Genomic DNA, 23,094 nt, shown 5'->3' on the forward strand with positions numbered 1-23,094 from the left:
TGCAAGTCAGAGGCTGCCACTCACATACTCTTCTTAAAGGTAAGAGGTCAGTTCTGCAAGCAGTCTACCCAATTTAGAGTTCCTTTTAGTCGTCTTATCATTTGAATCACAGCTCATTCCCTCCACTGACTTTCTACTCTTTCCAACCATTCAAATGTCAGAGAACACTGGACATGAAGGAGAGAAATAACCATGCAAATGGCTCTCGGCAAACAGCTGTCCCCACAGGATGAGGCCCACCTTCTGAGGTCCAAAGATTTCCGGATTGTTGTTGATATGGCGCAGGGCCACCAGGGCATGCTCATGTTCCTGGAACTCTGCAAAGGCGTAGCCTAGGGACTGACCCTTAATTTTCCCGTGAACTCCTTTAAGGTCTCGCATCACCCTACACTATGAGCAGAACAAGAAAAAGAGCAGTAATTATGAGATGATGAGAAATCTTAACAGATTCAATAAGAAATCAGATTATTGGAACAGAATCTTCATCTATATCGTCATCACAAGAATTACACTGGAATAACACTTATGTTTGTCTTATTAGAATACACCTAGCGAGAGCACAAAACAAATTAAATAGATATTTTCTCACTTCCTAAGAGTTTACAGACATCAACACAAATCTACAAATAAGCATGTAAATAAAATAAACTTCCCAAGGAAAAGTTATAATAGCTAACCGGTGACAATATGTACAACTCGAGAGGTACATGGTACTTATAATAAGTATTTATTATACAGTAAGTTGCATAATAAGTTATCACTAAGGATGACATGCTGTCCACAGATCTCATAATTGAAGAAACCACTCAGAAAGGAACTTGTTGAAGAAGGCCTGATGGCTTTAGATAAGAAAGACATTTCAGGTATGGGGAAGAGCCTGCCCAAGATACAGCCTCAGAATTACAGGAAGAAACCTTAGCCGTCTTTGCTTGGAGCTTAGATACACTTCAGCATGATTTTTCCCTAAATCCTTACGCTGGATGTAATAGACATGCTGGGGCACCGAGGTACGGTAGGATATTTTAGGAAAACAGATCATTCACATGCTATTACTCCTGGAAGCCGTAGTTCTCATGTAATGAAGAAGTCTAGGTATTGGGGACACTCGGACGCTGCATTTGGTAGACGTCCAGTATCTACTGTGCCTAGAACTGTGCTATGTACTGTAGGGAAATCCAGAAAAGCATTAAATGAGGTTCCTGTCCTCTAGAAGCTTACTATCTTACTGAGACACTATATTTACACATATGAAAGAATTAAGAGAAAATTCAATATAATGGAAATATTGTAAAACACACATAAATTGTTCTAAATGACAGGTTTTAAATGTGCAGACATTAAGTATTGTACATGTTCATATGAGAAATTACACAAGTGACCCCTGTGCCACTAACACTTTGAATAGTTTTATTAAGAGTGGTATTGGATCTATGCTGAGCGTTCACATTCTCTCATGTGATTACCCAAATACCAATACCACACATGTTGAAGAGTCTTTCAGGGATTAGAAAACAGTTTATGGTGATGAAACAAAGCAAAGCAGATTCATAATACTGGCTATGTTACTTTTTCAATAAATACTGATTGAGACATTACTATGTGCCAGGTACTATGCCAAGGATTGGGAACAATGAGCTAACACCTGCCCTCAAAGAGCTCAAACCAGTTGGGAGAAATGACTGACTGACACCACAGGACAGTGTAACAGTAAGTGCTCTACTGGAGGTATGTAAAGGGTGCTGTAGCGGCAAAGAGGCTTCTGTACTCACACCATGTCTAACCAAGTCGGTATGAATCCAGCACTTGTCTGATACAACTGTCAAAGACCCATGTGGCTCCCTGTGCTCACCATGGGGCACTGAGGACTCTTACTATAGGCTAACAGCCTAAATGGTAGTAAAATGCTCTTCTAAAGAGCAAAACAGATGATTTTCTCTGGAAGAAAATTAACATTACAGCACCTGTTATAAGGCTGAGCACACAGCAGGCATTCAATAAATGCTTGCTACAGTAATTCACCCCGGCAGGGACTTCCTCACATTCTGCTACAATTTGGTCAGTGAAAAGCAGTTCTCAGAAGAGAAAAAACAAAAAGGAAAGAAAACTACCAAACACAGCCTTGTCTGTTGACAATGGGTCCAAAAGAAAATCTGTCAATTTGCTAGCACCACAACCTGAAATAATGCTTGATCTGACCCAGGATGAGTACCAAAGTTCTGAGAGGGCAGAGCCAACTCTCACCTCCTTGATGCGCACCCCTCTCTCCCCTCTAGTGGCATTTAGCAGCAGCTTTCTGAGCTGTTTGTCATCCACGGCCTTTGGGAGGTTGTGCAGGCAGAGCCTCGTCTGGGAGACAAAGATATTCTGGTCCTTCAATTTCTGATGCTTCAGTAGCTCAAACTGAAAGAACAACAAACTGTTAAGAATACAATCCACCTTTTAAAAATGCAGGCTCATAGCTCTCCAAAAGGGAAGAACCATGACGCCCATCTAAGAACCACATCTGCAGATAAAAGGAGGGGAATTACCCACACTGCAGCCTTACGATGGCCACCCTCACAGGGAAAGGTTCAAGGAGGCAGCATGGTGGGTAGGCGGTACACACAATCATGGGCTCTGGAGTCAGACTCAATTAGATATCCATCCCCAACTAGCCAAACGTGAAATTTTTTAAGCCTCGATTTTTCAGCTACAAGTGAAACTGCTGATCAAAAAAGCAATCTCTCAGCACTGATGTGAGGCTGAAATGAGGTAATATACATAAAATCTCAAACTTGAAACCTGGCCCAGAGCAAATAATAAGTAACACTGTGTTTAACATCTATGCACAGTCCTTATTCACCCACCAACTCAAACTAATTATCTAGTCCTTTCAAAAGGAAACAGAATTTATTTAAAGAATACTTGAGAGAATGTTGTCTTGTCTCAACTCTGCCACCTTGAGGCAAAAGAGTATTCATGACCACAGAAATGCATTCTGCTTCTAGAGCATCAGCCTCAACTATGCTGCACAAAACACTGGTCTCAGAGCAACCTGTCTCTAAAGTGAAAAGATGACATTCTTCTCCTGACTTGTTTTTTTAAAATTAGGTTAGTAGAAAAAAGTTTTAAATTGAAATTTTCTTTTATTAAGTCTTCTCGTTACTGCTATTCTTTGGTAAAAGTACTAACAAATCACAAAATAAACAGATACTCTGGAAATGAGTATTACAGGGCTATTTGAGGAGGCTATCATGCTGAAGTTCAACAGTCTGATTTTTCTCCCAGGAAAAACTGTGTTTGCTGTGAATTATCATGCATATAATCTAGTGAGCTTTTTGCTAGAAAAATTCATTCTAAGAGAAAACTAAATGTGTCACTATCGCATTGTGATCAGAAAAGGGCATACAATGCCCCCCCCACACACCCCAATACCATGATTTCCAGATGCTCACTATCAAAGGCAGTTGAGAACACTGGTCTAGAAAACGAACACAGAAAAGACACACTGCCTCTTGCTGTCATTATTTTCTCATCTCTGTCCACCATCTTCTGCACTTTCAGGTTCCATAGTTAACTCTGTTACTGGTTATGCATCTTTACCATTCTAAGCTGGCTTACCCTTTTGAAAGCAAGCTATATGAGCAAAAGTAAAAATTACTGGGGACAAACATTACTGAGCAGCAAAGGAACTTAATGGTAGCAGTTATCAGTGGAAACTCCCATAATATGGAGTTTTCCTAAAATGATTTTATAATCTAGGGATATCACCCTCCTGCCCAAAATGTCTATCTTAACTTTGACTTCCAAGACCCACATCTACCTCCTTCCCTACTAACTCCAGCTTGCTCTGATCTTCCTTTCTTATGTTATTCTGCATTTATACCGATATCTACTTATAAATAGCCCTAGCCTCTAAGCGTTTACTGCATGATCTACAAACATACTATTCGGCAAATATTTACTGCTGAGCATTAGGAAAATAAAGAATAAGACCCAGTTCTTATAATGGCATATAATGCTGATATAATATTATGTATAATGTTGGGTTATCTGTTTTGTCACCTGTGTGCTTCTTTTCTAACAAAAGTGTAAGTTGGGTCTGTGATCAATACTTAGCTCTTTGATAAGCACCTCTAGCATTCATTATTATTTTTTATTGATTTATAATAAGTCATGCAGAACCTGATGGCTGGTGCCTAATCCACTCACTCGTTCTCTTTTGGCCATATCAGCAGCACTCACGCCCTCTGCAGCCTTCGTCCCAGCACGAATCACTGCAGAAAGAGGGAAACAGGCCAAGACATCAGCATGGGAACTTTCACTGAGCAACAAGAAGAATGTGATTTGAATGATGCAAGCTCTCTGTATAGGGCCCAGAGGACTATGCTGGCCAGGACACAGTGGCATTTGGGTAGGTCCAGAAATAGGCTACAGGGCTAAGTTCTCGGCTCAGAGCTGCTCTCAAGGACCAAAACTCTGAACATTTTGTGATTTTTGCTCTTTTTCTCATTCCCTCCCCTTAGAGAAGCTTCATGTACATGCCCAAAGTCAGATGGCAAGGCCCAGAGGAAGTTCTGAAAGTAAGTACATTTTAGACATTTGGAATGCAAAAATGCTCCCCCTATAACCTGCCCTTAGAATGTTGCTGCTCTTCATGTACTTGGGGGCCACTACTAAGCAGTGAATAAGCCAGCCCAGAAAACAGCCACGCTGCCATATAAAGGCCTAGTCCGAAAGGCTAATGGCCTTACATTAATAGTCTAGGCGGTGCAGAAGGTGGGCCAATAAATACTGTATGACCTTGAAGAAGAGATTCTTCTTTTTTTTTAATTAAAGCTAATTTTTTATTATCTTTCTGACATTAAGAGAAAGACACTGATTGTACATGTTAAATTCATGAATAATCCAAAAGAATAATTCTAGTCATAATTTTCAACTCCTTCAGAAAACATATTAGAAATGATGACAAGAAGCGAAGGCAATTTGAGTTTTTCCTTCCTCTTTGCCCTGGCAATCCTCTGACGAAAAGGTCTAGAGGCATGCAGGCAGAAAAACAAATGGACCAGTTAATCCACAGACTGGGTGAAGTTTGCTAAGAGAAAGCCACATCTGCTAAAGTGGAATCACAATATAACACTGTTAAAGAGACATTTGGGTTTTTAATTTGAAACATGATCCCAAACACACTATTGTTGGGTCACTGTCACAGCACAGAGCCAGCTACTGAGAAGGCTGGTTCATGTCTCCCTTCCACTACTCACAGCCTTCCCGGGCCAGATAGAGGTTCCGGGTTCCAGTTGGCTTCTTCACCTTCTTTGTCTGGAGCTTTGCAGCCTCATCACGGGTCACTGCCAAGTCAACCTTGAGCTGCCGGCCATCCAGTTTAAGCCCACCACCCTGTAAGAGGTTGTAATCCTCTCTCTTAAAATACATAATAAGTAGAAACTAAGCACCTGACAAGGAACACCAAGGAAACGGAAACAGCAAGCCCTAACTATGCTATGGAACCCAACCCCCAGGATGTTTTAGCCCAGCTGGCTGCAAGTGGATCACTGAGCCTAACAGTATTTAGTATAGTCATGCAAAAGGCCACGTGTGTACTTAGGGCAGTCAGCAGTAAATAATTTATTTTTGGGGAGTTGATTAGTCCCAAAGTAGGCCCAAATTGAGGAAAATGATCTGTAAATAGGCATATTTTTAGCATTCTAAAGAAAGCTAATGAAATAATAGTGTTAATTCTACTCAAGAAAATTTAGGAGACAATGGCATCAGGATAACTTGTCTCAAAACAATGTATACTCTTGCTCATAGAATACACAGAAAAATTCTTCATCAACCACTTTCTCTCTCAAACATTTACTCTTGGGGCTGGCCCGGTAGTGCAGCAGTTAAGTGCACAGGTTCCACTTCGGCAGCCTAGGGTTCGCCAGTTTGGATCCCAGGTGCAGACATGGCACCGCTTGGCAAGCCAGGCTGTGGTAGGCTTCCCACATATAAAGCAGAGGAAGATGGGCATGGATGTTAGCTCAGGGCCAGTCTTCCTCAGCAAAAAGAGGAGGATTGGCAGTAGTTAGCCTAGGGCTAATCTTCCTCAAAAAAACAAAACAAAACATTTACTCTACTTCATAGATGGCCTTAATCTGTTCTTGCCCCAGTCTTTCATGTCATCAGCTAGGATAAAGGCTAACACACAGATAGTGATCAAGAAATATTACATATATCATTATACCCGTTTCCTCACCTATAAAATAGGGATAATAATTGTACTTACCTTATATGCTCCTATAAGGCTGATACAAAGATTAAAATAAGGTAATACAAGTAAAGCTCAGTGCCTAACCAAGTGCTCAATAAGTGTTAGCTTTATTATTATATTATTGACAATGATAATAATATTGCTTTTTGTAAACATCAGATGTTGCCCCTGGGAGCCACTATCACCTAAGTTATAGAGTAAAGGAAATGTCTTCCTTACCTCGGTCTCTGGAGATGCAGCTTCAAGGCATTTCTGCGCTGCTTCTTGAGTCATGAACTGAGCAAATGCACAACCTGCTCAAGAGACAAAATTAAGTGAGATCAAAGACCAAAGACAACACTACAAATGGTGGCAACCTGACACAACGTGGAAGGGGTAGTAGCATCCTTTTGCTAAGTACCACGAGACAGGCACTGTGTCAGGCATTAAGAGTTCAAAGACATAAGATAGCACACCTGCTCACAATGAAATTTTATTACTTCCTTCATCTTTTCCAATACATCTTAGAGCTTTAGTCTCACCATCTCCCTCCTTAATAAGAAAGATCCATACGAAATGGTAGAGAAATTCCAGCTTAACACTTAATTCACTTACTGCATGTCTATTAGAGGACTAAAAATAAGGCAGGAACCACTTAACCCTGAAATTAATTACAGATCTCACTGTCATCACAGTCACTTGGTGGGAGGTATCAGATAAGGGCAGATCTGTCTCTTGGAGTAAAAGTTCCTGGTCTCTATCACAAGAATACAGCAGTGAACCAGAAAGCCATGAACTCAATTCTTGATTCATGCTCTAAAATTGCCACAGGCCCACCCTTCACTGGCTAGATGTAAGGCCAATCAGCCCATCCTAATTTCTGCTATTGATAAAACACAGCTTTTACAAGCAAATAAAAAAAAGTTCACCTCATAGAAAACTCCAAAAAAGAAATACAGGTTACATAATATTTTGTTAGTATTCCCTTAGACTTCAAATATTCTCTCACATATAAAAACAATGCCATATTTCCTAGAGCTACTGGAACATTGATCTTTTACCACTATTTGCAGGTGACATAATTTTATATCTAGAAAACCTAAAGAATGCAACAAAAGACTATTAGAAATAATAAGTGAACACAGCAAAGTTGCAAGATACAAAACCAACAAACAAAAATCAGTTGTGTTTCTATACACTAACAACATACTAGCAGAAAGAGAATACAATCCCATTTACAACTGCAACAACAACAACAAAATACCTAGGAATAAGTTTAACCAAAGAGGTGAAAGACCTGTACACTGAAAACTATAAAACACTTAAAAGAAACTGAAGACAACACAAAGAAATAGAAAGATAGTCCATGCTCATGGATTGGAAGAATTAACATAGTTAAAATGTCCATACTCCCTACAGCAATCTACTGATTCAATGCAATCCCTATCAAAGTCCCAACAACATTGTTCAAAGAAATAGAACAAAGAATCCTAAAACTTATATGGAACAACAAAAGACTCCGAATAGCCAGAGGAATCCCGAGAAAAAAGAACAAAGCTGGAGGTATCACACTTCCTAATTTCAAAATATACTACAAAGCTGTAGTAATCAAAATGGCATGGTACTGACACAAAAAGAGACACACAGATCAATGGAACAGAATTGAGAGCCCAGAAATAAACCCATGCATCTATGGACAGCTAATTTTTGACAAGGGAACCAAGAACATATAATGGAGAAAGGAAAATCTCTTTAATAAATGGTGTTGGGAAAACTGGCCACATGCAAAAGAATGAAAGTAGACCATTATCTTACACTATATACAAAAATTAACAAAAATGTATTCAAGACTTGAATGTAAGACCTGAAACCATAAAAGCTCTAGAAGAAAACATAGGCAGTACACTCTTCAACATCAGTCTTAGCAGCATCTTTTTGAACACCATCACTCACTAGGTGTTCACTAGGTGACTCACTATCAAAAAAAAAATAAACAAATGAGGTTACATCAAACTAAAAAGCTTCTGCACAGCAAAGAAAACCATCAACAAAATGAAAGACAAGCTAACAATTGGGAGAAGATAATTCACAAACCATATATCTGATAAAGGGTTAATATCCAAAATTTATAAAGAACTCATACATCTCAACAATAAAGAAACAAACAACCCAATTAGAAAATGGGCAAAAGATCTAAACAGACACTATTCCAAAGAAGATTTACAGATGGCCAACAGGCACATGAAAAGATGTTCAACATCACTAATTATTAGGGAAATGCAAATCAAAACTACAATGAGGTATCACCTCATGCCCGTCAGAATGGCTATAATTAACAAGACAAGAAATAAGAGGTGTTGGAGAGGATGTGGAGAAAAGGGAACCCTCATACACTGCTGGTGGGAATGCAAACTGGTGCAGCCTCTAGGGCAAACAGTATGAAGACTCCTAAAAAAATTCAGAATAGAGAGCCAGCCCTGATGGCCTAGTGGTTAAAGTTGGGCATGCTCTGCTTTGGCAGCTGGGGTTCAGTTCCTGGGTGCGGAACCACACCACTTGTCTGTCAGTAGCCATGCTGTGGTAGGGGCTCACATAGAAGAACTAGACTAAAATATACAACTATGTACTGGGGGCTTTGGGGTGGCGGGGGGAGGAGGAAGGAAGATTGGCAAGAGATTATAGCTCAGAGCAAATCTTTTCCAGCCAAAAAAAAATAAGAGAATAGAACTACCATATGATTCACTATTCCACTTCTGGATATTTATCCAAAGAACACAGAAACATGAATGTGTAAAGATATATGCATCCCTATGTTCACTGCAGCATTATTCACAATAGCCAAGACTAGGAAACAACCTAAGTGTCCATCAATGGATGAATGGATAAAGAAGTTGTGGTGTATATACACAATGGAATACTACTCAGCTATAAAAAAGATGAAATTTTGCTGTTTTGAGACAACACAGATGGACTTTGAGGGTATTATGCATGCTAAGCAAAATAAGTCAGATGAAGAAAGTCAAATACTGTACGATTTCACTCATAAGAAAATAAAAACACCACCACCAAATAAGCACATAGATACAGAGATTGGGAAGGCGAAAGGGGTGATAGGGCATATGTGTATACTGGTAGATGGTAATTAGTCTTTGGGTGGTGAACATGATGTAGTCTACACAGAAATCGAAATATAATGATGTACACCTGAAATTTATTTGTTTTAAACCAATGTTACCTCAAAAAAAAAATATATGAATGAATGTTAGCAGACTAACTGAAAAGACACATGTAGCAGGCCAACACAAGGGTCACCATCTAGGTCTTCCCTGCCTCCTCCAGGCAGAGTCAAGTACCCCACCCACAGGTCCTCCACTCACATCTCTATTACAGTACTGGTCAGGTGGCACCTTCCCAAACAGAGTGAATGCCTCAGGAATAAGGGGCATGTTTCTTGGCTGTTTGTAGATCCCTAGTACCTACCATAATGTCCAGCATTAACAGATACTCAAAAGAAACAAATAATAAATATGGAGGAAAAAATGTTTCTAATAGGCAGATCCGCCTATTCATCCAATATGAAGAAAGTGAGTAAGTACTTCTCTCTGAATGGGTATGAATTTTATCACTGGAATTTCCAGGATCAGTACTGGGTTCAGTCTTAACACTTCCCAAAAAGTCTTCAGATAATATTTAGCTCTTTCAGGCAGTGAAATGGAATGCTGACGGGGAAATATTGTAGCAGGAGGCCAAAGTTGTGTGAGTAGGCAGAAAAAGTGCCAGAAAACCTTAATACGAGCTAGGGAAAGACAATGCATTATGAAAAAATAATGAAAACTATGCTTATTAAGATCATTAACTCTCAGCTAACATTAATAGACCAAGAAAGAGACTGAGCAGGTCAACTGTAGACTACCTTCTGAAAATATCAACTCAATATACTACTGCACTCAAAAAGGAATAAAAGATACCATCAAAGTAAAGCAATATCCTTTACTGCTTAAAACATTCTATGCAACTTTAGTTGCCCATTTTTAGAAGAACATACTAGAATGGAGAAGGTCCAAGAAGTATAACTGAATATCAGAGCTGAAGGCACCTTAAGTGACTACTCTAGTTAAACCCACTCATTTTACACATAAGAAACTGAAGCCCAGGGTGCTTAAATGATTTGCCAAAAATCACCCAGCTGTTCTATGGCTTAGCTGGGATTAGATCCCTAATCTCCAGGAAGCAGTTGGATTTTCTTTCCATCAAATTGCCTTATTTACATCTTTTCTAGCTGAGTAAAAACCAAAACTGATCAGATCTCATCAATTCAGAAAATAAGAAAGTTTAGAATGGAGGTTATTAATCCATGGATAGGCTCCAGAGAGCCCACAAACCCTCAGAAGTGGTATTTTTCTGAGATGGTTCATTGCTTTTCCTAGATCTCAAAGGAATCAAGAATCATAACGAATTAAAAATTCACTGCTTTAGGAGAATGACTGCAGTTGATGAAATCAAAGATTATGAATGGAGAATGGGTTGAAAAGACGGTCCCCTAACAACAGTATACTAGAATAAGGAGTGGTCAACCCTTGAAGATCAAAAGAAACAGCTTTAGGGGAAAAAAACCTGAAGGCAGCACTACCACTACACAGTTTTCCTTCTGACTATTGCCACTGCAACAAAGTTTCTCTGTCAGCTTCCATTTCTAACAAAAGAGCTGAGGAAGATTCCAGTAATTTCAAGCAATGTGGAATGATTAATACCCAGGAAATGTTATCACATTTGAAATTCAAAGGAGAACAACAAATGGAATTCATTACCCTAAAGTAAATAAGCAAGAGCTTGAAAAGCTTAGACAAAATTACGGCTGGCAGCACCATTAAAGGTGATGAGTTTGACATGATGGAAGACAACCTCAAAATGTCCTTGGTGCTTCTATGGACCAAAGAAACCTGGATGGCCTGTGAACCCCTCAGAAGGGCACATGTTATGCTCTCACATAACCTAGTCAGTGCCTGTGGCAGTGGTCTCAATCCTTTTAGGGCCTGACCAGCTGACAGCAAATACCTTTAGAATGCTCTGTGTCTGGATGCAAGACAATGCGGACATATTTAAGGTCTCCAAACTGCTGGAGGAGCTCCCCAAGCTCTTCTTCCTCTGAGTCAAAGGACAGGTTTCTATGGAAGACAATCAGGTCACAAGAAAGGTCAATTACAAAAGTGAGATTCTGTGTTCCAGTACAAGGTGAGTGAGTCAGACATCAGAGGGTTCTCTTGTCCATGACCACCCTCCCCTGTTCAGGAATAGCACCAACAGGGGTGGCCCCCAGTGGCCAGGTCTCTGATGTATGACTCTGTCCTTCAGCCATAACTGACTGACCTGCCCAAGTCAATCAGATTCTCCTTCCCAGGAATTTAAAACTTGAGCAGACATACAACAAGGACCAGAAGTTACAGATGCAGATTCACTTCCAAACAGCAATGCCCCACCCGAGGGAAACTTCTGGGGAACTGAAAATGTTCCATATCTTGATCAAGGTGGTGGTTACATGGTAATATATATACAGCTATACATATTTGTATGTGTGTGTGTATATATATATGTATTTCATATATATATATGAAAAATTTCACTGAGTTGTACACATAGGTTAACGCACTTTACAGAATGCATGTTACACCTTAAGAAGGAAAAAAAAGGGGGGTGGGGATCCTCAGAGAAAAGACCCATGGCCTGCTGCAGCTAGGGTCTCAGAACTACCCAGATTTTCATCCCCTTCTTGAGGTTTGCTCTTTGACAAGCTTGATTCTGTGAGTCACCCTAATGTTCATCCAACAAACCCGCTTTTTCACTTAAACTGGCCAAATTTAGTTTCCCTTACTACAACCAAGACTCACAGCAGGCTAATGAGAAAAGTCAAAACTCTCCCTGTCTTTCAATTAGCCATTTTCTCCTCTGTGCTCCTATGAAATCAGGTTTCAGTTAAAATTTTACAAAAGTCATAAAGTCCTTCAAAATAATAACTCAAAAGCAAATATGGTAAAGTTTACTGGCTAAGTGCAAAAAAAGAAAATTACTTATTTCTCTCGATGGGATTAAAAAATGTTGGAAGGAGATTTTGTTCTACTAAATTTCAACACAGTGTGAAGATTCCTCATCTCCCCAGCTATGCGCAGCCTTCCAGGGATAAGAAAAACAGTCCCAAATAAATACCTATTTGACTTCTCTTACACTCAGTTCACGACCCCATAAATGATCCTGCCTTATGGAGTAACCAAGATAAAGAAGATGTTCTGTAATAAGACATATCCCAGCCACATTATTTCTTCGAATTTGCCTCATCATGTACAGTTTTTTCTCTTCCATCCCATGACTTTCTTAAGTTCTTTATTAACTAAAAGATGTATAAGGAATGGTACCCTTGGTATTGAGGTCACAGGCTTCTAAATGCGACATTTCTTCCTTCCTTTTAGATAGAATCCTCTACAAATACAAAATTATTTATATGGCAATTCTAAATAACACAGTAAAAAAAAATTATGTAGACATATGCTGCAGAGGAAGAAAATAGGCTACAGCACAGCATGCATAGGCTAAACTCATTTTTGTGAATATTTATGATACGGGCATGTGTGCGGGTGTTCTCTGAGTAGTGATTAAGGTTAATTTTTTTGGTGTTGTTTTGCTCATTTATTTCCTAAATTTCCCACAATAAACATAAATTAACTGTGTAACAAAAACAATCTTAAAAGATTGTACAGAGCCTAGTAGTTAAAGTTTAGCATGTTCCACTTCAGTGGCCCAGGTTCGGTTCCTGGGCACGGAACCACACCACTCGTCCATCAGTAGCCATGCTGTGGTGGCAGCTCATGTAGAAGAACCAGAAGAACTTAGAACTATACATAACTATGTACTGGGGTTTTGGGGCGGGGGGAAAGAAGAAAAAAGGAGGAAGATAAGCTAGAGATATTAGCTTAGGGCAAATCATCCCCTGCAAAAAAAAAAATTCTACAAGAGGATAAAATACACATTTCTAAAATAAGACCCAAGGATGAGAAGGCATGCTTGAGGTGTACTGAAGATATCCCAACCTTCTGAAAAAACCAATCTACTGCAGTCAATAGGACTAAAACAGCAATGACAACATGAAATAAAACCTAACTCCAGCCCAACTCTCTCCCTCAGTTTTCCTAGAAATAGGATGCCTTACTTTATTCTGGACACTACTTTAGAATATAAGTTAGGCATGAAGAAAGAAATCATTTTGGAGTAGCGGTGTTACTCCCTCCCCAGCACTCCTTCTAAAACAAAGGCCAGAAGCAAGATGTTTCTAATAGTTAAAGAATTGATTTGTGCCAAATTATGCCACCCCAATTACAAAGAATGGAATCTAAATGAGGACAAGATATGAAGACCCCTGCTATTTATCTTCTTTGTATAGTTCTGATTCTCCTACGTTTCTCATTGTTTGGTATGTTCTTAGGGCCAGATGTGCTAATGGTCTTAGAGGCATCTAACTTTCTGGCTTAGCTAACAGAACTAGCACCAAAAAAAAAAAGGAGAAAGAGGGAAGGAGGGAGAAGAAAAAAGAGAACCCTCTGAAGGCGACATAATCAGCAGTTGTCAAGGTAGAAGGGGATACCTGATAAAGACAGTTTTCCCTTCATTCACATCAGAGGGTAGCTTCCTCTTCTTTTTCTTTGAGACTTGCACATCTACAGTAAAAAGAAAAGTAACAAACTGAAAAAGAGTAGTGCAAGCCATACAACAATGGGTTAACTTCTTAAATATATAAAGATCTTGCATAAATCAATAAGAAAAAAATCTGATTAAAAATGAACAAAGTATGTGAAACTAAATATAGAGAAAGATGCTCAAACTCACTCATAATTAAACAAAAACATAGTACAAGAAATAAGATACTATTTTTCACCAACAGATTAGCAAAAACCAAAAAGATAGATGATATTCACTGTGGTAATGGTATGGGAAAAAAGAGATTCCCCACGTACTGTTGTGACAGTGTAAACTTTCTGAAAATATAAAATATGTAGGACATTTGAGGAGAAAAAATGCACATACTCACAAACAACATACACTATATTGTATATATGTGCGTATATATGTGTATGTGTTTGCTTATAAAGGCATTAAATATCTTTGAATACACGAGAAACCTGGTTGTCTCTGGGGAGGGGCCCTAAGTGGTCAGGAACAGGGTATAAGGGAGACTCACTGTTTGTTTTTAAAAATAGACACACATGCGGGATGTGCGAATTTAACTGCTCCACTACTGGGCCGGCCCCTAAGCTAGGTTTTAAATTCCCTAACAAAGAATCTTAACTCTCAGACACCACTCCAAACTCATTTAAAAAACAAAACAAAAACACCTTTAGAAGACAGGAATATAAAGGTTTCATCTTTAGCACTGAAACATAAATTTGACAGCACACCTCAGGGTCCTATTTAAAAAGAGGCATGAGCTGAACTGAGGCATATCTCTCAGTAACTTATTTTAAATTTAAAGGCATCTACAAAGATCCCTGGCAAACCTTCGTCCTCTTGCTCTTCAGTGTTGGTATCACTCTGAGCCTGTTCCTCTCCACTGTCAATACTCTCTCCGTCCTCCAGGTCGCCGTCCTCATCGGAATGCTCCTCTTCACTGCCTTCTGCAGGCGCTGCCCTCTTGACTGCTCTGCAACGGGACAGTTCAGAACTAAGGATCTGGGCTGAGACGGGCCTATCCAACTTCCTTACCCGTGTCAATTCTGCAATGATGGGGGCAGGAAAAGACATCACTTTTCCTCTCAGAAACAACTCTAAATCTTCCTCTGTTGTCTCAGAACAAGCTGAGCTGCTTACCTCTTCTGAATTTGCACAGCCTTCATCACCTTTGATTCTTTATTCTCCTCCTCCTCTTCTTCATCTTCTTCATCCTCCTCCTCCTCCTCCTCTTCCTCTTCCATATCATCTTCATCCTCCCCCTCCTCCTCTGCTTCCTCTCCCACATTCTCTTCTTCCCTGCCATTCTCTTTACCTAATTTCTGATCTTTAGGTTCAGGCCTCTTCTCCTCACCTACACAGGGAAGTAAAGAAAGTTAGGAATTCACTTAGTATCCAAAACAGGGTTATTTTAACAAGAGCAACTAATACCCCAAGTTCCCAGTTTCTTTGGTTTTACAGAATCTCACATAGTTTTCTTACTGTACTTAACAGGAGAAAGTATGGAGGAAAAAAAGCAAAAAAACCCAACAAAAACCCCTCATCACTGAGATTCCCTTGGAGTCTGTCTCATTCATCAGAAACCTCAAGGTTAACCTGGCTTGGAATGAGAGAAGTAGCAACCAAGCCTCCACAAACAGCCCACCACTGTGCACCACGGCCAGCACAAGCCTTGCTCTGGAGCCCAACCATGAACTTTAGTCTCAGTGAGTTCTGTTTTCTGAGAACCTGGTGACTCAAAAGCCAATTGTTTTCTAAATAAAACTCAAATTTTTAAGTCTCCCTATTCTTTATGTTCTATCACTCCCTATTATGAAAAGCTTGGAGAGGACAGCAAGTAGAGGGGACAGTGAACTCAGGCCCCACCCCTCACTTGCATCCGCATCCAAGAGGGAGCTTAGACTCAAAAGATCCTATGTTTTGGGACCAGATCACCAGATGGTATGATATGAACTGACAAAGAGCTCTGGGCTCATTTGTGAGACAGAAGGAATTCAGAGTTTTTCTTACTCTTCAGTCTCATTCTTCTGGTTAATCTTACGCTTTGGGTGTCTCTAGGCCAATGTTCTCACTGACAAGCAGGTTCCCTTATACTTTTATTGTAGATAGTTGTTTCTGCACTCACCTTGGGACATACAACCCCTCCTACCCAACACCACCACATCTTACCTGGAGCAGAAGCAGACTGAGTATTTTTATATTTATCCTTTGCCACGGCCCAATCCACAGCCACCGTCCGCCCTGTAAGACAGAAAAGTAGCATCAGAAAGGCCTTCTTCTTTTTAACATTCCTATCTCCTGTAAATGGCTTCTTATTCATCAAAGACTGTAACAGAACTAAAGGAGACAAAGAAACTGCCAATTCAGACAATGTTGGTCCTAAATAAAACTCCAGTAGCTGTCAATTCTTTTTAACCTTTAATCATTCTAACAACGAACAGAAATCTTGCCTTTCTACACAGCCACCATGCCTGGGATAAGATAGAGTAAAACATAAATAAAGAATTAGAAGAGTGCATCCAGTTAGACTTAAGTTTCCAGTTAGATTAGCAAGAGGCAAAACAGGCATTCTGGCATAATCTGCACCTTACTCAGAAGTTAGGAAGTCTCTGAGCCAATCCCTTCCTCAGGCAGAGTACCTCGTAAATCAATACCAGAGTAGCCTCACAGTCAACCTAAGAGCCTACAGATGGTAAACAGTGACGATAACCAAGAGGGAGGAACCTGCAGATCCCACATCCCCTAGACAGCAGCCTGCGTCTATCAGTGATTATTTCAGGGACAGCTCTCATTAGGGACTTAAAAGGACACTCATCACCAAATAAAGAAAAGAGAATAATGACATGGGTTCTTTCAAGTTTAACCCTAGAATAAACTACTAGGAATATTTCACCAAAACAGCTTCTATATTAGCAGTGAGACTCTCAACAATGCAAACACCTTTTGAAAATGCAGAAAGTGGGTTACTGTGTGAATTTACCCCAACACCAGAAACATCTGGGTCAATGGTATGGGTATAGAAAACTTACCTTTTATCTCTTTCATGTTCATGCTTTTGAGAGCTTTTCCTGCTTCTAGGAGGTTTTTGAACTGAACAAAAGCGAAACCACGCATCTTTCCATCTGTGTGCAAAAGTAGAAAGAAGTTAGAGGCAGCAGGTAGGGAGCCAACAGACACTAAGAAAGAAGTGACAGCAAACCCAGATGGCCCAAATCCTGCCAACCAGTCAGCCCCTTGCCCAAAGCAACAGCTTATGTCCTGCTGAGCATACCCTGACTCAGGCTTGGGGAAAGCAACGCATTTTCTCAAACTGTAACTCATCTTCTAAAACTAGTTTGATCTAACTAAAACTACCATCAGGAGAATAGCACTAGTATTTGAGTTTTTATTACTTGTCAAGGACTGTGCTTGATACTTTATGTATATCATATCATCTGGGGCTCACAAAGAGTATGACATGAACCTTGTATTTCTACTTCAAATGGCGCTTAGTTCAAAGGCGATAAGGAAAAAGACCATTTTGTAAAATAATCTTAATCTAATCCACAACAAAAGAAGGGTTGCTAGTACCTGGTTTCCTAGGGATGTTTACTTCCAGGACAGCTCCAAATTGAGCAAATATTGTCTTCAAGTCATCTTCTGAACACTGAGGCCAAAAGTGAAGAAAGACAAAGAGAGATTATCACAGCAAATAAACACAAACATCAACTACCAAAGTAGTTCACTAGGAAGAGCCTGAATATTTGCACTCCTTTTTCACTTTTGAGACTAGGACATGGAACATTTCAGAATAGAAGACATCTGGCTTTGTATCTAAAAGGCAAAAAAGACAGATATCAGAGAGCTTTTCTCCCCTCCCTTTCTCAGCAGTAGTTTCCCAAAAAGGAGGGAATCTTCACACTTACTGTCCTTAATAAGGTCTTGTTTATACAGGCACATTTTATTTTTCTTTCTTTTTTTTTTTTTTTGTGAGGAAGACTAGCCCTGAGCTAACATCTGTTGCCAATCGTCCTCCTTTTGCTTGAGGAAGATTTGCCCTGAGCTAATATCTGTGCCAATCTTCCTCTATTTTGTATGTGGGATGCCACCACAGCATGGCTTGATGAGCACTGTGTAGGTCTGCAACTGGGATTTGAACCCGCAAATCCCAGGCCACTGAAGCAAAGTGCATGAACTTAACCACTATGCCACTAGGCTGGCCCCTACAAGCCCATTTTCTGAATTCAACAAGGTTAAGGTTCATCCCCAGAAGGAAGTAAGCCCAATTACACCATCCTAGTGAGGAGTTCCACCAATGAGCATGCCTTGGTTCCAACAGCCTTCAGAACACACAGTGTTAGCCTTCTCTGTCACTTACCTTAAAGCTCAGGTTCCGAATAATTAATCTGGCTTTCTTATCTGTCACTTTGGTTTTTTTAGGCTTCAGCTCCTTCTTTAGGGACTCTGAATTTTCTAAAAAGTAGGAGGCAATGGAATAAGTCTGTGCTCCAAGACCACCCACCTCTCGGCCCAGAACACTACAGGAAAGAAGCTACTAGCAACAGATGACATTTACCACAGGGTTAAGTAAAGCAACTCCCAAGAACACCAGACTTTCCAGACTTAGAAGTAACTAAAAGACTAAAACAAGTAACAAAATACACTGGATGACTTAGAACATTAAAAGGAAATTTGGAAAGCTTTAGGTCTAGAAGCTAACCCCAGTGCCACTCTGCCTCCTCTTCACTCTGGGAGAAAACTCCCTTCACTTACTAGAAACTCACCATTTTTCCCCTTTTCCTTGGACTTGTTCCTCAGTTTTTTCTTAGCAACAGTCACGTTGATCTTGCAGCCTTCAAAAGTAGTAACCTCCTTGAGGGCCCTCTGAACATCTTCCAGCATAGAAAAAGTGACATAGCCAAAGCCTCGACATGCCTTACTCCCTGGAACAGTATCGGGGTGGGAGGGAGACGATCGTAAACCAAGAGTCCTAAATCAGTAAATTCTCAAAGTCCTAAACTAGCAGATATACAGCCGGGTGATCCTGTTGTCAGTTTGCCAAAATTCTTAGGAGGGAAAGAAACAAGGTTGGCATCAGTGGCCCCTTCTCCACTTTGCTCACAAATCGTCAGGCTTCCTCTTCTAACCTGGTGTCTTCGCTGTTAGCTCCTCTTCTTCCTCCTTTCCTGATAATCTCAAGGATATGGAGGATCCATGAAACACACTGCAGCTCCAAAGAAGAACTCAACATCAGATAGAACTGAACATCACCAGAGAAGTAAAGAAAGTAAGGTAGCTTCAAAAATTACAATGTAATAATGCAGCCCCTCCTCAGAATAGATCAGCAATGAATGGCTGAGGCCCTGACAAAAGAACCTCAAACGATAAACATTGCTTCGGGAGCCTGCAGATACCATTACCATTATTACCAACCCTTAGCAACCAATATCAAATGAAACTTTCCAAAATGGCTCCAAATCTCTTATCTCACTTTATCTTCAGAACACACCAAGGTAGGTAAAGCGAATATCATCATCCCTTCTTTCCAAATGAATACAGTCATGAGCTGCATAATGATGTTTTGGTCTAGGACTGACTTTACATAAGACGGTGGTCCCATGAGATTGGTACCATACAGCCCAGGTGTGTAGTAGGCTATACCACCCAGGTTTGTGTAAGTACACTCTATGATGTCCGCACAACACAAAATCGCCTAACGATGCACTTCTCAGAAGGTATGCCTGTCATTAAACGACTGCGTAGACACAGCAGCCAGGGAAGCCCCGACTAGCTGAGAGAGTGACATAGTGGGCATTCATGATAGTTGAGAAAATCAAATAAGATAATACATGGAAGACTCAGAACCCATCTGGCAATCAGTTAACTCTCAGTAAGCCTCACTGACGTTTTATTAAAAGTTAGCTACTTTCATTATTACAAAACCTGATCTTACATGTGAGTGCACACAATAAGCGGAAAGCGCTATATAAAGTTAAGGGAATGCTTTGACTTTCAAAAACAAACACCTAAGGACTCATCTAAAGCAGAATCAGTTTAAAAAAGAAACTCAAGGCCCAGTCCCTTCTCTTAGGGGCGGGTAAAGAATGATACGGCTCCGCGAAGTCTGGGAGGGTGTCCTCGCCCCCATCCCGCTCCCAGGAACCCCCAACCCTACCCTCGGCCGCCCCGCCCCATACCTTTCTCAGTCACCACGAAGCACTGCTTCACCGGCCCCACCTGACTGAACAGCTCCTCCAGCTGCTCACTGCGGGCCGAGGGCGGGAGGCGGCTCACAAACAAGGTCAGCCCAGCCATGAGGTCGGGAAACCGATGCGCGTGAGGCCGCAAGCAAACCAGGCCGGCGCACGAGAGTCACCGAGTCGCCTTTGCCTGCAGAACACGCCGTGCTGCCGGGAGGCCCCGGAAGTGCTCGTTACCCAAAAGAGTCCGGAGGAAAACGTGGTGGGAAGGGGAAAAAACATTCCGGAATGAAAAAATGGTGACGCCTGGGGGCTGAACTTGATTTGGGCTCCACCCCTAGTCCAGGTACCTCCCCCTGCCTCTGTAAGGAAACTCGATTTTGCTAGTTCCTACTCTGCTTAAAATCGCACTTTCAGGACATCGATCCCAAATTCACCAGGGCAGGCAGGAGAAGTCGTTTTTGCTGGCCTAACCAAGGATCGGACATACAACGGATGTTTAATAAATATTTTCCGAGGTGCCGCCCAGTCTCTCAGATTACATGCATGAAACACAGCCAGAATGCAAATAGACACAAGTATATCACATACATCATTCGGACATTTCTCACGTTCTCAGAAAATATGAGACATCTGTCAGACTGTAACAGATAACTGTAACTGTGCCTGTAACACTCCGCAAATTATACCTACTAAAGTACATGTAGGCACAGATCGCACACGATCATTCTTTCGATAAGTATTTCCTGAGCTTTTACTATGCGCCAGGCACTAGGGATAAAATTGGTGAGCTAATAAAGACAGGATCTCTGCCCTCATGAAGAATATAGTCTAGTGGGGGTAGAAAGACATTAATCCAAAAAAAAATCTTACAAATAAATCACAGCACACACACTGCAAGATCACATAAGGACACACCCAAAGCAAACATAGCATCCAGCTTATACAAACAGACCTAGAACCCAGGTCCCCCCAGAGACAGGAGAAGATCTTCTCTCAGGTCAGTTTATCAGACAGACCCAAGATTGAGGGATCTCACTGGCCAGGAGGAGATCTGGGTGCTCCTGGATCCTGGAACACAAAGAGTGTTTACCATCCCACTGAGCTCTGGCACCGACCTATGCGCAAGACTGCAGCGTCCTGCAGAATGTCCAGCTGAAAAGAGTACCCAATGCATTTTTAAAATAATTGTTTTTAAATGGTATAACCTGAACATATGGTAAGTAGAAAATTGAAAAAGTACAAAATGTACAGTGAAAAGTTTCCCTTTCTCCTCAAATCCAAGCCACTTTCAACACATTTTGGATAGATGGATGACTGGTTGATAGTGATGGGGGCAGGGAGGGAGAATGGTAAACATCATATTTGTGAAGCCTTAGCTCCAAGTAAGTAACAAGTGCTTAAAAGAAAACGCCACAGTTATTTTTAAACACATAACTCAGGAAAGGAAGTACTGAAATACAAAACAGATTTTTAAGGCTATGGGGTTAATCCTATCCAGGATAAAGAGAGACAAATATACAAAGGAAATGGGATGGGTTATTTGAATAAAGTTGGTATGGGATTCCACATTTCTCCCTCTTTTTTCTCTTCCTCTCTTGCCCCCTCACCATCTTAGAAATCAAAATTAATTCCAGCCCCAAAGACTAAATTGCAAGCTTCAGGGCCCTAGCTATGGGAAGGCCTTCCCAGTCCTGGCTGCGGGGTGCACAGGGAAGAGAACCCTGAGAAGGCTGTTCCGACATCCCTTTGGGATACCTCCTACAATGCTAAATTTTAAATGCTTCGGACTCAAATCTTCCTTAAAGGACAAAATGAAACTGTCCCTGTGCCCATCAGGGGGCAGCAGCCACCCACAGTGTGGAGGAGCTCTGTGCCCCTAGGTGGGGATAACAATGCAGCTGACCCTTTCTATACTTCCCAAGTTTCAGACCTGGCTCCCCATCTCGGTCTCCTAGCCTCAGTTTCAGCCCCAGCCCCTCCTATCTATTGAGGCCACGTGGTTCTTAAGTCAGGAATATTTGCTCATCCATCTACCCAGGACACATGCAGCGTTCTTTATTAAATAGCAGGAGTCGTGGTACACTGCACCACACCAGCAACGTGGCTTCCAGGGGAAATAAACTGCTGGCCTCTCCCTCATCCATCACTGTGCAGGAGCCTGGAAAGGAAATAAGAGAGGCCTGGGCTGTGCTCAGCCAGCTTCTCCCAGGCCCCATCCCTCAGGCTCCACTCCCCCTTGCAAGCCAAGCCGTGTTCTAACACCACATACATCTTGTTCTTAGCACTTTTCACAATTGTAATTAGTTTCTTGTGCTATTTTAGTTATTTGTGTGACTAGTTGTTTAATATCTGCCTTCCCCAAAAGACTTTCAACTTCATAAGTTCAGGGCTAGTATCCGCCTCATTCAGCCTTCAATCCCCAGCACCTAGCACCTTGTAAGCATTCTATACAATGTTTTAAAGACATTGAATAAATGAAGGTGAGTTTGTTTCTCAGTCGCATACAATACGAAGAATAGGAACCCAAGGATGTACACATTAGGATCTACCTGGACTCCTCTGAGGAACCTGCTTTGGGTAAGAGCTGAGGCATGAGACAAAAGGGAAGGATTGTCTCACCAATCTCGGCCTGTTTATTAAGTCAAAGGGCTGAGGTAATTCTTGCTGAGGAAAATCAAAGAAGTGTTGGAGCTGGGGAACACTTAGCTGTATTCCTTCGCCCCCCTCCCCATCTCACCAGCCCCGTTCAGAGCTTCCAGACAGAAAAGGAGTGTGTGTGTGTGTGTGTGTGTGTGTGTGTGCGTGTGTGGGAAGAGAGAGAGACTGACTGGGGGCATGTGGGCCTTGGACTACTTTGTCAGGAGGTGTGTGCATGAATCCCAGGACCCTTGATGGAGAGAGTGAATGAGCAAGAGCAGCTGGCAAGGATTAAGGTGAGGAAGAGATGGCAGAGAGGAGTTGAGTGTGAGCAGAGGCAGATGACAG

At 41.1% G+C, this 23,094-nt stretch overlaps 1 protein-coding gene across 2 annotated transcripts in view; it reads right to left on the reverse strand.

Moving 5' to 3' along the window:
• Positions 1 to 20,397, reverse strand: part of RBM28 (RNA binding motif protein 28) — a 29,970-nt gene extending 9,573 nt beyond the window's left edge. For both annotated transcript variants that reach the window (XR_011504361.1, XM_014854290.3), the window contains exons 1-15: positions 20,104 to 20,397; positions 18,691 to 18,849; positions 18,285 to 18,379; positions 17,498 to 17,573; positions 16,957 to 17,049; positions 16,097 to 16,168; positions 15,068 to 15,281; positions 14,758 to 14,900; positions 13,848 to 13,920; positions 11,273 to 11,382; positions 6,458 to 6,531; positions 5,244 to 5,379; positions 4,192 to 4,256; positions 2,242 to 2,400; positions 241 to 390 (exon numbers count right to left, since the gene is read on the reverse strand). Coding sequence is in view for 1 of the 2 variants with exons in the window: in XM_014854290.3 (XP_014709776.2) it covers positions 241 to 390; positions 2,242 to 2,400; positions 4,192 to 4,256; positions 5,244 to 5,379; positions 6,458 to 6,531; positions 11,273 to 11,382; positions 13,848 to 13,920; positions 14,758 to 14,900; positions 15,068 to 15,281; positions 16,097 to 16,168; positions 16,957 to 17,049; positions 17,498 to 17,573; positions 18,285 to 18,379; positions 18,691 to 18,849; positions 20,104 to 20,221 (1,737 nt within the window). In the remaining variant the exon portion in view is untranslated. The remainder of the gene's footprint in view (positions 1 to 240; positions 391 to 2,241; positions 2,401 to 4,191; positions 4,257 to 5,243; positions 5,380 to 6,457; positions 6,532 to 11,272; positions 11,383 to 13,847; positions 13,921 to 14,757; positions 14,901 to 15,067; positions 15,282 to 16,096; positions 16,169 to 16,956; positions 17,050 to 17,497; positions 17,574 to 18,284; positions 18,380 to 18,690; positions 18,850 to 20,103) is intronic.
• Between the last annotated feature and the right edge of the window lie 2,697 nt (positions 20,398 to 23,094).

This window comes from Equus asinus, chromosome 1 (genome assembly GCF_041296235.1).
Source record: "Equus asinus isolate D_3611 breed Donkey chromosome 1, EquAss-T2T_v2, whole genome shotgun sequence".
NCBI lineage: Eukaryota > Metazoa > Chordata > Mammalia > Perissodactyla > Equidae > Equus > Equus asinus.